Source organism: Ricinus communis, chromosome 2 (genome assembly GCF_019578655.1).
Source record: "Ricinus communis isolate WT05 ecotype wild-type chromosome 2, ASM1957865v1, whole genome shotgun sequence".
In the NCBI taxonomy this organism is placed as follows: domain Eukaryota; kingdom Viridiplantae; phylum Streptophyta; class Magnoliopsida; order Malpighiales; family Euphorbiaceae; genus Ricinus; species Ricinus communis.
The window spans coordinates 8,013,317-8,029,708 of record NC_063257.1 but is presented as its reverse complement, the minus strand read 5'-3'; the positions used below and the strand labels follow the sequence as shown (position 1 = coordinate 8,029,708).

Below are 16,392 nucleotides of genomic sequence, written 5' to 3'. Positions count from 1 at the left end.
ATATATAATGCCCAGAAGAAATTATAGAGTTGATTGTATAGGAAAGAGAGAAAGCCACATGAAATCTCAACGATCAATCATGTAATTTCATTTATTTATTATCACAATAATCATGGTTGAGCCAGTTTTGCCAGTATAACCATGTCTAATATCTTAACATCAAGTGTGTCATCTACTTTTACAATTCCATCTGTGCCATCAACACCAATTAACTTACCCGTGGCACCGCGATGCGCTCCACCCATGATCTTGATCTTATCTGATTTTCTCGGTACCACTATTTCAATTTCATTGGGAAGAGCTGTGATTGTTTCACCATTGCCATTTGCCCCAAGGACTACTCTACAGGACCCATCCTGCATCATACATCACCCATATTATTTGATTGATTACAGAAAGGTTCAATATGATTCCATTACAAAAAGGTGCAATACCAATGCTGATCATTCATGTTAGGTAGAAGAATATCCAAATATCTGCTAGTAATTATCACTTATTATTGTTTTTGTTATAAAAATGATGCTATTTGACCTAATTCACAAGCTTTTTCATTGAACAGTTTTCCTGCACAGCATGCAGCACTGTACAAGACATAATGAAGGAGAACCTAACATGACATCAAAATCTATCAACCAGAAACTTTAAACCCCCAAGAAAATTGGTTTCTTCACAGTAGGCCCTCCACATTAAAAGAGTTAAATAATCTGAAAAGAGAACACTTTATTTAGAGCAATATATAGAAGTTTTAAAAGGAAAGTAGAGCAGAGGGGGAAAGAATATAGAAGGTACACTTCCAATCGAGAGGACATATTCTGCCCTCCTGTTCAGGTATGAGGAATAGGCTATGCGGGAAGGTCATCATTTTGTTCACTTCTTTTTCCAGAAAAGTAATTGTTATATGAATGAAAAGAAGATTTAACAGCTCCCAATATAATAGTAACACGACGACTTCTCCCAATAAATAGTAACAGCAAGACATGTAGGCGGATCAACTCATAAAGTTCCCATTGAAATAGGATATGAACAAGGTAAAGCTTCCTCCTTTACTTAATATTATATCCCCTATTCCCAATTTCCTTTCCCCCTTTCTCCCACTGACTTTCATCTTTCCAGACATCAATAGCCAAAATCATAAAAGCCATACTAGAGCTCCTCTTCCCTCGATAACTATATATGTGTGCCACACAAGAATATGATGTTGTACCCTTTAAAGGACTTATAAGTTCTATAGGGGCTGGTTACTTAACATTATACTTGGATGGATCCCAAGCAAAAGCAAGCATTATACTGTGGACGCAAAAAATAAATTCTACAAGGTACATACCGCAAGCACATCCCTGATAACACCAATAGCAGAGTCATCTGCAGCCTTTCGTACATTAACCAATATATCTGGCATGTACCATGGTCCTTCATTGTCCCCTCCTGCAATAAAATGCAATGTCAACTCAACTTTGCAAGAGGCTTGAAATAAAATTTGAAGCATAAATAAGAACAAGATCACTGTTCATTTAACTTGCTACTAAAGCAAAATTACAACCTAACCCTGAATGTATAGCACCAGTGCCTTTAATTTCCTTAAAATAGCACAAGCAGCTTAATAATATTTCAATCAAAATACAAAAAGATATTCTACACATATAGTGAATGAACAAACAGATCTTACATGACCAAAATAGCAAAGGTGAAAAGCAGAAATCAAACCTATTACAGGGGACATGACATCAAGACCACCAGTCCCAGGCGTCATTGGCTGCCCTCCAGGAGTTCCAGGAAGGTAGGCTGCAGAGCTTGGAGTCATAGGCTGCCCACCAGGAGTCGATGGCAAGTACGGACTTGGAGCATTGGCTATAAGCGTACAGTTGGTTACAACAGAGTAAATTATCATTAAAATTGTAATCTAACCGATAAGATGTTTACCATAAGCAGAACTGCTATCCCTTGGTGTTCCTGCATCACTATAACTACCACCAGGAGTGTTAGCCCAGCCTGATCCAGGAGTTGGAGCTTCATATGCCCGAGAAGGAGGGCTTCCTGGCTGAAGAGTGAAGGAAAGGACAGTAAATTAATTGTACAAATAGCTGAAAGGAAAGATCAAGTTGTATTACAGCCAAAAGATACCAATTCCTAACCTGATAATGTGGACTTGTTCCCCAAGACGCTGGATTTCCATCTTCCCAGTTATCCCTATTTGACATTATCAGAATTCCAAGAGTCTACCATCAGTTAAAACAGATATTGAGAACATTCCCCAAGAATAATCCTGTTATGACATGCTATAAAATTTCAAGAATGCTTGAAAAATGATGCAAGCAAAAAGAACTGGTGACCTTTAGAGAATTGCAGGAGAAATAATTTCATTTCTGGCATTGATTAGTACCAGTCAACAAATATCCATAGCAAAACAGTTTTGCAAGAGAAAGGACCACAAAGACGGCCAAGTCAGACATTACATAGCAAAATCAAGCCATCTAAAAGTCTTCACTTGCCCCTATAACATCATGCAGCAGCTTTCTAACATCCCGGAAACATTATGGAAATAGGGACACTATAAAGTCAAAGACCTCCAGTTGTTGTATTCATGCATAGAAGATAAATCAATTGTATCAACAAAAGGCACAGCCATTGGAACAAGATAAAACTGACATCATATATAAGTCTCTGATTGCTCCTTTTTCAATATTTGTTCAGAATAGCTCTTTCACCTTCGACTTGTTAAGAGCTAACAGGCAAAATCATGCTTTATCTTCTCATGGTAGGCCTATTTCCAGTTTGTCCTTAAAGATGCAATTTGGTAAAATGATTTTAATTAGTATTTGTTAAGTGAGAAACAGCCTATTCAATTTGACTCAGGAACGTCGCAATTCAGCTCTCAGACCTCAGGTTTATACAATAGCAACAGACAAAATCTAGCAACATAAAATAAATGATATTTCCCTCATCACTCATCAGAAAGAGAGTCCAGACTTTAACCTATTTGTTCTTATCTCTCAGCAATGGCAAAAATGTGAATTTTCCAAGCGAGGTCGAAAATCAAAATATCCAATGTAAAAACAAAAAATACAAAAATGAATGAAATGCTGAAAATGAGTGCTTTTAACTGACACCATCAACCAAGATATCCAAAGTTAGCAAAGAAAAATTACAAAATCCATACAAATCATACAAAATTGATCTCATCAAGTAAAAGTTAGGGCATATTCTTCAAAGTGCCATAAAGGAAATAACAGTAGAAAAAGAACACAATAAAAGCAAGAATCATGATCAAAACCTGGGAGGACTCATCGGCGCATAAGGATTCCATGCTCGGTCACGCATAGGGGTCCTCATCCCATCATGAATGGGTGTCGCTGCAGACATAAGAGGAAGACCAAAATGAAACATAACAATCATTTCTTTTTCACAATTAATAAAAAACTTAAAGCTTCTATACAAACCAAAAAACAAGTAGTTAAAGAATGAACCTCCAGCATCTCTCATTGGTGTCATATATGGGTGCAGTGGAGTCCGAGAAGGATGCATGGGAGTTTCACTTCCCATACCATACCGAGATGAATCCCTGGTGAGAAAATATCAGTAAATAACATCAGAAGAAGAGAGTAATGAAGCTAGAGGAAAACTTTGATGCAGAAACATTAATTACCGGTGTGGAGTAGATATAACCACATTGTCAGAAATATTATTGCGATCAACTGCACAAACAACAATGATTAGTCAATAAAAAAAATAACAAAAAACCAGAACCAGCTGCATAATGAATTATAAAACACTTGCCTAAAATAACCTTCATCTGAGACTCCAACTCAACTCGAACAGATGGGCCTTTGATCTCTACAACCCGTCCACGATAACCTTTGAAAGGACCCAGACGTATCTTCACCGTTGTACCGACCAGAGCATCGTGCCCTCCTCTTCCACCACGATTCCTTCCTCCAGCTGTTGCATTGAATTTAGAAGTTGAGAACAGAATTGCAATACAAACCTTGTTTTCTTGCATCTTTACAACGGGAGAGAGAGTGTCAAAGTATATTCTTCACTAAGGCTAACTGTTCACCAGCAACTTACACTCAAATGGAGGACCACCTCTTGGAAATCTCCTTGGTGATTGGGGTACCCGAGGGGGAGTTTTAAAACTGCTAAATCTCGAGTAGGAATCACCCTGAATCATACATCAAAAAGCCAAGTCAACGTAACCTTACATGATCTAATCACCACATTCATTCAATTAGCATCTACTTTAAAATCATATTTTGCTTAATCCACATGAGCCTAATGGTCTCAATATATTTCAATTAACAGCCTCTTTAGGTAAATGATCGAGTTATGACTTATGATGACAATCAGCCAATTCATTGCATCTTAAACAATTAATTACTGACTAGTTATAACTGAATAGTAAAAAAAAAATCCAATAAAAAATTAAACTGACAGTTTAACTATCAAATAAGTTATTTGTTCACATAAGACTTACATTTCTATCGCCATTGGCTCGTGTTCCTCCCACAACAATACAAGAATGCGATTTAGCACAAATAAATCCAGCATGTTCAAGATGATGCCGATCATAAATGAACAATACTCCTTTGTATATGTGTTCTACAGGACCTTGTTTCCCCTAACAAGATAAGAAGGATAAATGGCACACTACACATAACTTTGATAATAAGACAAACCAAAGCAGTTTGTAATCTCACTTTGCAAGGGCCATCAATTATTCTAACAACATCCTTCACTGCTATAGTATTCTTGTACCGATCTTGCACATTAAATTTCTTCTCAATCTTGCATTTGATCTCTCTCAATCTAACAAGAGCAACCTCAGGTCTTTCTGGAACTCCCTTAAGAACCTGAAGTTAATGACAGCATCTAATAAGATATAAGAACTGATGGATAAGCACACAACAGGCCCTCCAGTAATTAATCACCTGAAAGGCTTCGCTTTCCACACGTATTATTACACCAAAGCTCATATTACTGCACCACATTAAATAATCAAGTAAGACTCCAGATGATAATAAGGAGAAAATAACAATCTGCAACACATAAGAGAGGCGAAAAAACATGTAATCAAATATGTAATGGAAAAACAATAAATGCTTTTGAAGAAGCAGCACTTACTCCAATAGCACCAGATCATGAAGCTCATAATCTCCAATTTTTGTAACGCCGGTGGTTACCTCAGAGCTTTCCACAACATCATCGGCAAAAACACGAATCTGAAGATAAATAATATTCATATAATTCGACACGAGTTTTCCACAAAAAGACTATTCTCTACAAACTCAATTGCTACACAAGAAACTAATCACTTACGTGTTCCTTGGTTGTATCAGACAGAATGATGAGCACATGTTGCTCGACCTTAACAACCATACCAGTTGCACCCTCCTGGGTACCAGAGACAACCTTCACGTGATTACCCGGTTCGAAGTACTTGCAAAGCTCCTTTTCATTCACTGCAATAGTTCTCTGCCAATAAAAGAAATGGTAAAATCATTGATAAATGGAAAACCAAGTGCATTTAATTAATCATAAACAACGGCTAAAAATACACGAGAGAACCAATCTCTTCCAATAATTCTTACAGGAAGGTCCTTCATTTCAGGTTTGATATGAACATTCTCTTCATCAACTTTCTCAACCCATCCCTTAAGGTTTTTCAAATCTCCTTTGACAATAATAACTGCATCACCTTTCACAAAATGGCCCTTCTTTCTGTTTGCAAATAAGGTTGACAAACCGACGATATCACCATCATTCTCACCAGGCTTTCGGAACTTCTCAAGTTCATCAAAAGTTGGTTTGATGTTCTGAACACTAATTGATTTCATTGACACAGTTTTATACAAGAATCCATCTTTAAACAACATTCCACCAATATTTTCAAAATAATCACCGCTCATAGGATCCCTTCTTCGCTCTACACGAATATGTAGTTCCCTGTGACCAAAACATAATATCAACAAAAACAATCACTCATTAAAATATGGAATTATACTGCAATGAGCAAGTGTAAAATAATCATTACCTTGCTTCATCTACGTTCATAAACCGTGGAGGGGGGACAAAAGCCTTCTTTTTTGCAACTTCTCTGCCCTCCTATAAGAAGTTCAAACATAAATCTAAAATATCTTATAATTATGAAGAACAGGAGCAAGACTATCTGTTACATTACTCAAGTTACAATCGTAGCAGCTCTTATCCTATATGTTCTTGGTCTTATAACCAGTGTGATGAGCTCAAAAGTGAATGAAGACAAGGGCAAGCACCAATTCATTTGCTCATGGGAGAGTGAAGAATGAGATTTCTACCAATATGGGCTCACTAGGCTAAAGACTTTAGGGGTGATCAAGTGGGAAGTAACACTAAATTTAAGTAATTTCCTAGTCATTTGTCCAAAAACAGAAAGGAGAACGGAAATCATTATGACAAGGGTCACCAAGAAAATGCACTAAGACGAATTCATATAAAACCATCCCATATTCCTTCATTTACGGATAACACAAAAATTCATATGCCTGTAAAATCTACCATGATCAAATAATATACATACCAGTTTATTTGCAAGAGCCTGCAGATCGATCCTTGGAATTAACTTCACTGTAACTCTCTGTCGGACATTATCTACATCTACTACCTTGTAAAAAGGAAAGAGACAAGAGACAGAGAATGAAGCTTTATTCATGAAAAAATATGAAACTAACAAATGGTATAAAGCATACTTTAGCAAGGTCCCCTTTGTATGTTCCAATCTTCATTCTGACCCAGGTATCCCTTGAAAGATCTATTGCCTTGCTTTCAACTGAAAGAACATCAGTCATTTCTTTGATTGGGACAAGCATTATTTTCTGGGCGTATATATTGCGCAGACCTTTACAAGCCTGAAGCAGCAGAAGATAACTAAGTCAATTCATAAGATTATATGTCCATTGGAAAACATCAAATTTCAACTCCACAGAACAGTGCTAAACTTGATATAAATGGCATACCTCCCTAACATGGGCCTCCTTATCTGCTTCAATATAAATATAATTCTTAAGATGATCAAGAGCAATAGCAGAACGGATTTGCAACTCAGATCCTTTATCAATATATTTTTGCATAAGGCATACAGCCGTTTCTCGTTCACGGCCAATCTGGTATGCATTAATGATAATTTGTTAAATATATTGAAAAGAAATAATATCAAGAGAAAAATGTCAAAGTTTATATAAACATCATGGAAGAACTGTAAACCATACCGCACATTTCACCATCCACAATTTGGGATCCCGAACAGATGGCAGAAGAGCTTGTTGCTCCACTTCTGTAGTCTCTTCATCATATTCTGTGTGACTTGACCTTGCATACCTTGCTTGAATTCTTCTCTCTAGAGCTTCCATATCTTCTTGATCGTCCTCCCGAGGGAGCAATGGCCTACGATGAACCCTTCTACCATCATCTTCATCAGGTAGATCAGCTCCATTATCGACAATAAAATCTGCACATATATAAGATAACCTCAGCCTTCACCATAAAAGGCCAAACCTCAGTCTTCACCACAAAAAGCCACAGCTCTACTTAAATGCCATATGAAGTCTCAGCATAACCCAAGCACTCCCATAACAAAGAAAATGGTCCATTTTTTGCATTTTAAAGCCTCAGAGTGTTTATTCACTACACCGTAGAATTTTCTAGTCATACAGAATTGACATTAACTACAATAGTCAAGTGAAGAAATGAAAAATTTTAGGTGGTTGCACAGACCAGTTTATGGAAAATGCAAATCACTAATCACACGAAGCATAACAGAAAATTAATGAAAAACAGAGGAAGAGCGGGTGGCGCATGGAGGCAAAACATAGCAGACCTAAGTATAGTTACAAACCATGACAGCTAAGCAAAGAAAAAATTATATCCAGAAGAATGCATGTATTACTAGGCTAAAGTAGTAGGTAGTACACTTATCATGCCATAAGCTTACTATACGATTAAGCTTAATGCCAAGAAGTACTAACTAAAACCCTCCAACTTCATATAACACATGAGATTCAGGATTACTGACTGGCCAACATAGAACTCCAAAAACAAAAAGCCAAGAGTACCAGAGGTTACTCAAACGTGCTGGTCTTTTTCTTCACACAAAATCAAATTTCCATTGGTGAAATGTTGAAAATACTTATGGTTGGCTGAAGACAAAACAACCATAAAACAGGCAGAAGGTGCACTGGAAAAATGATACACCACATGTAAAAGAATTTAAATTTGCAATGTAGAAAGAAACAAGAGCACATAGTACATTAAGATTTAGATGGAAATATGAGAGTTGAACAGAACAGAGACAGGTATCCACCAACAAGCATTACTAATTTGCTAAAAAAATTCAATAAGAAAAGTCGAGGAAAAAAAGGCAGCCAAATGCATGCTCTGTTACTGTGAGCAAGGGGTACCCCACGGCAGTAACACCTTTCTAGAATGGTCACACACTGCTAACTTCTGGCTACAGTAGGTGTTCTAACCATAATTTTCACTGAATTCAGCAACACTTTCTCTAAACCTGAGACTCGAACAGTAAGATACAACTAATCTCGGACCAAACCAAAAGGGTAAACAAACTCCAATAGGATCCATTAACAACACTAGATTCCAGAATTCTCAACAAGGGAATATCTTCATTAACCAAGCAATACATTATACATAAATACTTGTTAAATTAGACAAAACACTTAAGAAGCCCTAATATGTGAACAGATTTGCACCCAAACAATAAGAAAAAGTTAATTTCAATTTTAAAGTCCTAAATAGGTATTTTGTTCCCTAACCAAGTTCATATTTCAGACCTATACTTGCTTCCATATATCTTAATACTGACGATACAAAAGACAAAAATAATTTTGATGAAAGAATATGAACTCAGTAGCATTAAAAACAAAAGCATTGCAATTATTGCAATTCAGAGAGTATGAGATGGCCTCTTCATAACCCAATTTTCGAGCAAGTAAGCAACTCTTATCAAATTCAACTGCAGTTAAAATTCAGTAGCCAGCTAATGCATTCATCAAACAAACACATAGCACAAACTAACTAACTAATAAATCAACCATATGTCAAGTCTTAAAACCCTAATTTTACAAACACAAAATCCAAATGACAAAAAAACAAAAACAAGAAGATTACCATCCTCAGCATCATCATCTTCTTCTTCTTCTTCATCGCTATCAACCTCAGCTTCCAAATCAAAGAATTGCTTCCCCGAGCTTGCCTTTGCTTTCTGTCTCTTTCCAGCACCACCACCACCATAATCATCGTCATCTTCATCGTATTCCTCCTCTTCTTCCTCATCATCTTCCTCGGCAACATCATCTATAAAATCTGATCTCCTTCTCTTCCTATTCGATCCTCCTCTTACTTCTTCTTCTTCAATCTCTTCATCTTCTTCGTCCTCCATCACCTCTTCGTATTCTTCATCTTCATATCCCTCGTCGTCGTCGTCGGCTCTGCCACGAGCCATACTTAGTTTCGATTCTGCAATTGATTTTGTTTATCTATCTTTGTGTATTGAGGTGTGGTTTTGTAGATGTGTGAAATGTTTTTTTCCGTTTTCCAGGTCTGGTCTTTGATTTTAGGGGTTTTTATATTTTATAACCCTAACTGACGGTGAAGATGACGGAGATTTGGGGTTAATTTTGCTATCTTTTTAACAAATGAGTCTCAAACCGACATGAGTTAATAATGGAAGTTAACTTCAAACGCCGTCGTTTCTGAGCTATTGTAAACGACATACTAGAATTGTCGCTTAGTGCTCGGTTGCATGGGTTCTATGCAAAGGTCAAAAAAACGCGCAGTTGGGCAATTCAAATGTAAGTTTGCATTTGGTAACAGGCCTGACGGTATGGATCATATTTGTCCACGTCTGGAAACGAATTTCTAAGAAAAATAATAAAACAAAAATGAATTAATAAACAAAAGTATCTCATTTAAAATTTGTATACACATATTTGTTCATAAAAATCAAATATAAAATGCACAAACAATATTTGAGACAAATATTTGAATTATTTTCTTTTAATTCTTAAAGCAAATGTAGTTGATAAGGATTCATTTGTTATTTGTTTCACAGAAAATAACCTATTTTCTTAAATTTTTTTGACAAAGATATTTTTCAAGATAAAAACTTATTTTTTAAATTTGATTGTATATAAAAAAAGGTATAGAGAATTGTTTAATTTGTTTTTAAAAGATATTACTTAAAATCCAGTAAAACCTTATATATTCAATTTATAATTATACATGAATAAAATACAACAACATGGTAAATTCACCTAAAAAAATTTGTTTAGATCATATGTGACTAGTGTCGTCCCCTTCTTCCAAACTTTTACTTTTTATTTTGTTTTTTACTTAGGCCATCGGAGAAAAGTTTGTTATTTTAGTTAAAGTTAAGTGACGGTAATAATATTTTATCATTACCAATTTATTTATTTTCAATTTGATATTTTTATTATCTATTATTTAATTGATCGATTATTTATATTGAAATAGATTAAGAGTAAGACGTTTGATATTTTTTATGAAGATGACTCATATAATTTTGCATCATAACTCTGGATTTTTATTCATTCCTCGTAATAATATCTTGAGATTTATTATGACTATTGACTAAAATATGTTTTATGATTAACTAGTAAAATCTGAATTGTTGACCCATAAATTGTTTAATTTTTCTTTTAATTACAATAATTATATTTTCCATTTATCAAATAAAAAAACTAGCAATTTACTTATACTATTGCATGATTATTTAATTTATTTTATATTTAAGATTTTTATTTATGTATTATATATAATTTAATTTATAATAACATTAGTATAAAATATAAATTTTACTTTTACTTTTATGATATTTCTATTTACATCTATATTAGTTTTTTATAAAAATCATATGATACAGTCTTGTGAAATTTTTATATTTATAAAGTAAATAAATATGAAAAGTATTGTATATATTTGTCAACTTTAATTTTGTATCTATTTCATTACACTAATAAATTCTCTTATGTTCACATAATAATTATTTTTTAATAATTAAGTTGTTAAAATTCTTGTTATTTTATTATTATTATTATTTTTAATATCACAATATCTAGATTGAAACTTTTTTCTAATTATTATATTCGACCAATAAATTTCCAAACGTGTCACAAATTTCTTTTAATTATTCTTTTATAACCTAAATTTTAAATTTTTATTCTTTTACTATTTTATTGTTATTAATAAAATTATCGTTTGTTTATATATATATATATATATATATATATATATATGAACAAAAATCTTATTATAAAAATAATAAAATTTAAGATTTATTATTAATATGTAGCAGCTATGATAATTATTATATTTATTATAATTATTTTTTAAAAATATAATAGTTTTATATCTAAATAAGCCATAAATTTTTATCATATTCACTATTAGTATTTAAGATTATATTTATTCTTTTATAAATATTATGATTAACACTTTTATAATATATACCATGTGGCATTTTCTCATTGAAAGATAATATGACACGACTTCATAAAATCCTACTAGGTAGAGTCTCATGAAAAAACTTAACATTGTCTATATATATATATATATATATATATTATATTATATTATATATTTTATTAGAAAAATAATTAGATTTATTATTAATATACAGTAGTTATGATAATTATTATACTTATTATAATTTTTTTTTTAAATATAATAGTCTTATATTTAAAAATGTCATATATTTTTACCGTATTTATTATTAGCATTTAAGATAACATTTAATATTTTTATAAATAGTATAATTAATATTTTTATAATTATGTCATATATCATTTTTTATTAAATAATTATATAATATGGCTTTATAAAATTATGCCACGTAGAGTTTCATGAAAAAAATTATATAATATATGTAGATTATAGATATAGACTATAGACGTGAACTAGTGGAGCCTATTAAAATCCTTATCTAAAGAGTGATTAATTTGGTCAACGAACTAATTTCACGTCAGATATTGTTGGATGTATGCTTATATTCTGTTAAAATTATGAAGAATGCATCACATAATTATACGGACGAATTAGAAACCTCTGACCCTCGTCTTTAATTTGGCTCCTCAATTGTATTTTTATGTTAAATTGTAATATTTCAGCGTTTGCTAATGAACCAGGACCAGCAAACTTCCTGGCTATTTTTGTAGAGGCAATGGGGTGGGTACTCAAATGTTAAAACGCAAGGCAAGATCATTGAATGAAGAGAGTGGTGGTAATTTAATTAATGAGATTTGCACAATTACACTCCTGTACAGCTTCTTTTGACTCGATGTTATTGCGATTAATATTAATATTAAAGGATAAGTATAAAAGAGTAATTTGCAGTTTCATATTTTGATCATTTTAAATATACTTTTTAGATTAAAAGAATATTATAAATGGATATAGAAATAATTATTTATCCATTAAAATTTTTTAATTTATAATAATTTAACCATCGTCATTTTAATTTACTATCATTATTATATTATCTATATCTAATATAATATAGATTTAGAGCTTAGCAATGCATATTTTCGTTTCTTTTAAAATATTGTTAGATTGCGGTGGAAGAAGTCATTGATATGATAAAATTGATTTAATAATTAATCAATAATGTCATGAGTTATTAAGTTTTAAATCTGCTAAAGAATACGATAATTATAGTTGATTTGAATGATGGTAGTTAAATACTTGTGAGTTAAAAACTTTTAATACTAAAAATAATTATTTTTATCACAATTTATAATATAATTTTTTATGTCTAAAAAATTAAACATACATTATTTGTGAAAGAGTGAAAACTACACAGTATTTCTCATCCCTGATATTAATTGCAGTCAACTCCTATTTTCTTCATCCAATTATGTACATAGAAATTAAGATATCAATTTAGACAATTACATTATAGTAACTCTTAAAAAAAGATTTGTAAGAGCAAAAGTAAATCTCCAAAAAGGGTTCAAATTTTGGGTGTCTTTTTCTTCTTTCAAAGGTAGAGTTACAAATTTACTGTTTAATTGTTTAAAGCTCCATTGGTCTTGTTTATGGTAATTAAGGTGTAAAAAGTATAGGGTATGGAATTCATATTATCTGTTTTAATGATATTATGAGATTTTAACATTGTTATTAGGTAATATTTAGTATAAATTTAGAAAATTCTAACTGCCTTTCATTTCCTTTTTATTCTTTATTAATTATTTTTATTTTAGTCTAAGATAGAAATAAATTCGATTGAAGAATACAAAAATATTTTTTTTTTACAATTCAATTGAGAATTACTTTGTATATTTTTCTATTATACTTATTTTTATTTTTTTCATCTTTGATCAAAATGTATTTTTGTTTTTTTTTTTAACAAATAAAAGGTGACTATCTGTAAAATAAATTTATTAATAGGTGTTCCTCCATTTTCTTAAAGTTAAATTGCAGAGTGGAAGTTTTCAAACTTATATATCTATTTACAATGACTAAAAGTTATTTGGATTTTCTTATAAATTATTGTAATATGAACAAGTGCATTTTTAAAAGGAAAAACAAGAAAAAGAAAGTGCAAATATTTACTTTTTGGGGGTTGCATAGATAAAAAGAAGATTACTAATTTAGGTTACAGAAATATAAATTCCCCATGAGAAAAAACCATTTAAACCGAATGAATCATTTGCCATGCAGCTTCGACACGTCTTCTTACTATAAGCGCGCTTGGTTCCAATGATGTGCTGTTGTTGCTATTCAAGCTTGAATTACCATGGAAACCTTTATATACTCGAGGACAAAAAAAAAAAAGAAAAGGAAATTTACTAGCTCTTGTCCAGCTACTTGATTGACCTAACCAAGGAAGACTTGCAACGTCAATTAACCCATTAAAGGAAAAGTGTCTGCCGCAGGAATTAGATTGTCATTTGCAGCAGAAGAGAAGAGAAGAGAAGAGAAGAGAGAGAGAGAGAGAGAGTTATAGACTTATAATAGCCATTGCCAGCTGCTACATCCTAAAGATAGCACGTACGTCCCACCTCAAGACTAAGAGCCCTTCTCTTTAACTTTGTCGGTGCCAAGAAGAAACAAAAAGATGGTAATATGTGATTGATCTCATGCAAATACATGATCTGTACATCTAAACCAGCAGTAAACGTGAATCACAGTCCAAAATGGAACATCTATAATTGTGGGTTGGCATTTTTCTATTTTGGGCCAAGTTTGGCTGGTTATGGAAATTGGTCAAATTTCATGCTCTTGTTCTTGTTTGGTAGTCGAGAAATTCAAAATATTATCTTTTGAGAAAAAAGAAAAGGGCTTTGCCTTAAAACCTTAATCCCACCAGTAATTTCTTGCATGTGCACTAATTGGACTGACCACAATTAGCGATTTACTAATTCGCATAATCATTATAATCATCTTCAGTGATCAAGTGAATGAAAAATGATAATATTTGTTGGTCATCAAAGACTAATTACATACTATGAACGCGTAGTATGAAGAATTAGCAAAAACTGGCATAGAAAAGAGTGCAAGTTAAAAGAAGACAAGCAAAAGGTGGCAAGAATCATGAATGAAAAAGGCATGCAGTTTTTGGACATATCTAAAAGACGTAGAGAACTAGCCGTCGTCTATATATAGACCACATCATCGACCGCCATACAAGACAATTAGCATTTCTTCTGGACTTACTTTCTCAAGTGACCAATTTTTCTAAAATGCTCAATTACAATCTCAAAACTCTTGTTTTTTCTCTTCTTATAATCCATACTTGCTTTGGTGTTTCTAAAGGGAATTTGAGAACTGGGTTCTACTCTCAGACATGTCCCTTGGCTGAAGCTATTGTTCTCAATGTTGTTAAAACAGCTGTTTCTGTTGATCGCCAAGTTGCTGCAAGGTTGCTCAGGCTCTTCTTCCATGATTGCTTTGTCCAGGTCCATAAGCGAGCAATTTTTACTGTTTTTCTTTGTTTCGTTAAGTGGGCTGAGACTAGAATTTTAACTCGTAATCTCACACCTCTGAATACAACAATCTAGTACTATGGTATATAATGAAGTCTTAAAACTTTAGTTGATAATCTGATGTATTGTTCTTTTTATTTGTTTCAGGGGTGTGATGGGTCAATTTTGCTCGAGAATGGGGAGACTGGGGAGAGAAGTGCAAGAGGGAACTTGGGTGTTGGAGGTTTTGAAGTGATACAAGATGCCAAAACACATTTAGAAGGCATTTGCCCTGGAATGGTTTCCTGTGCAGACATTGTAGCATTAGCTGCCCGTGATGCTGTTTTCTTGGTACTCTATAAAACTAATTAATGTTCTGATTTTCCTTTTATGTATATAGTCCTGCATGTGCACGTCTGTCTTATAATAATGATGCTGTGATTGATGCATGATCCGAAGACAAATGGGCCATTTTTTGGGGTCCCAACTGGGCGAAGAGATGGCCGGATTTCAAAGATTTCATTTGCTGCTAATTTGCCTGAAGTTGACGACTCAATTGAGATTCTCAAGTCTAAGTTCCAAGCAAAAGGACTTTCAGATGAAGACCTTGTCCTTCTTAGTGGTGGTATGCGTACTTAATCTTCCATGCATTTTCATTTTTAGTTAACATTTAACAGTGGATCCATGTTTGAACCTTGGAAATAGACCATAGGGAAAGAAATACCTTTCTTGCATATCTCCTAAATGCTGACATGGATGATAATGCTTGACCCCAATACAAAATAAGCACATTAGTGGGTCTAAATTGAAGTGCAGTTTATTATTACAATGTCCAAGAAACATCATGAACTTAAATGAAAATTTTCAGGTGGGCATACAATTGGTACCACTGCATGCTTCTTCATGCCAAGAAGACTCTACAACTTTAGTGGCCGAGGAGACTCGGACCCTAAAATCAATCCCAAATTTCTGCCACAACTCAAAACTCAATGCCCTCTGAATGGAGATGTCAATGTCAGACTCCCTCTTGACTGGTCCTCTGACTCAATATTTGATGATCACATCTTGCAAAATATCAGACAAGGGTTTGCTGTGATTGCATCAGATGCCAGGCTTTATGATGATAGGAACACCAAACAGATAATCGACTCTTATGTCGGATCCACCGGAAAAGGAAGGAGGTCTTTTGGAGCTGATTTTGCTAAAGCAATGGTGAAGTTGGGGAATGTTGATGTTAAAACAGGTTCACAAGGAGAAATTAGAAGAGTTTGCAATGCTGTCAATTAGCACTTGAAAACTGAATTCTGTACCAACTCAACATATATAAATAGAAATCTTGTCAATGCAAGAAAAGAAACTTTGAATATCAAATCTGATTTTGTTGTCGAAACATAGATGATAAGAATGTTCTGGAAATTGAACT

General features: G+C 33.2%; 2 protein-coding genes across 3 annotated transcripts; one reads left to right on the top strand and one right to left on the bottom strand.

Moving 5' to 3' along the window:
- Nucleotides 1-61: 61 nt before the first annotated feature.
- LOC8277850 (putative transcription elongation factor SPT5 homolog 1) lies at nt 62-9,647 on the bottom strand. 2 transcript variants are annotated; one of them, XM_048370670.1, is made up of 22 exons: nt 9,157-9,647; nt 7,242-7,480; nt 6,990-7,136; nt 6,723-6,881; nt 6,554-6,637; nt 6,029-6,099; nt 5,586-5,940; nt 5,314-5,469; nt 5,119-5,216; nt 4,926-4,974; nt 4,695-4,847; nt 4,472-4,615; nt 4,066-4,159; nt 3,775-3,936; nt 3,644-3,692; nt 3,438-3,559; nt 3,272-3,350; nt 2,133-2,187; nt 1,921-2,038; nt 1,705-1,848; nt 1,325-1,425; nt 62-356 (listed from the first exon to the last, which is right to left on the bottom strand). In XM_048370670.1, exons 1-22 carry the CDS (start codon nt 9,488-9,490, stop codon nt 111-113), a joined length of 3,159 nt encoding a protein of 1,052 aa, XP_048226627.1. In that variant the 5' UTR covers nt 9,491-9,647; the 3' UTR covers nt 62-110. The 2 variants fall into 2 exon arrangements, with proteins under 2 accessions (XP_048226627.1, XP_015579054.1); XM_015723568.2 differs by having other exon boundaries at nt 3,465-3,559; nt 9,157-9,645.
- Nucleotides 9,648-14,690: 5,043 nt separating this feature from the next.
- Nucleotides 14,691-16,340, top strand: LOC8277851 (peroxidase 43). Its single transcript, XM_015723559.2, has 4 exons — nt 14,691-14,963; nt 15,138-15,320; nt 15,429-15,594; nt 15,838-16,340. Exons 1-4 carry the CDS (start codon nt 14,748-14,750, stop codon nt 16,254-16,256), a joined length of 984 nt encoding a protein of 327 aa, XP_015579045.1. The 5' UTR covers nt 14,691-14,747; the 3' UTR covers nt 16,257-16,340.
- Nucleotides 16,341-16,392: the final 52 nt, after the last annotated feature.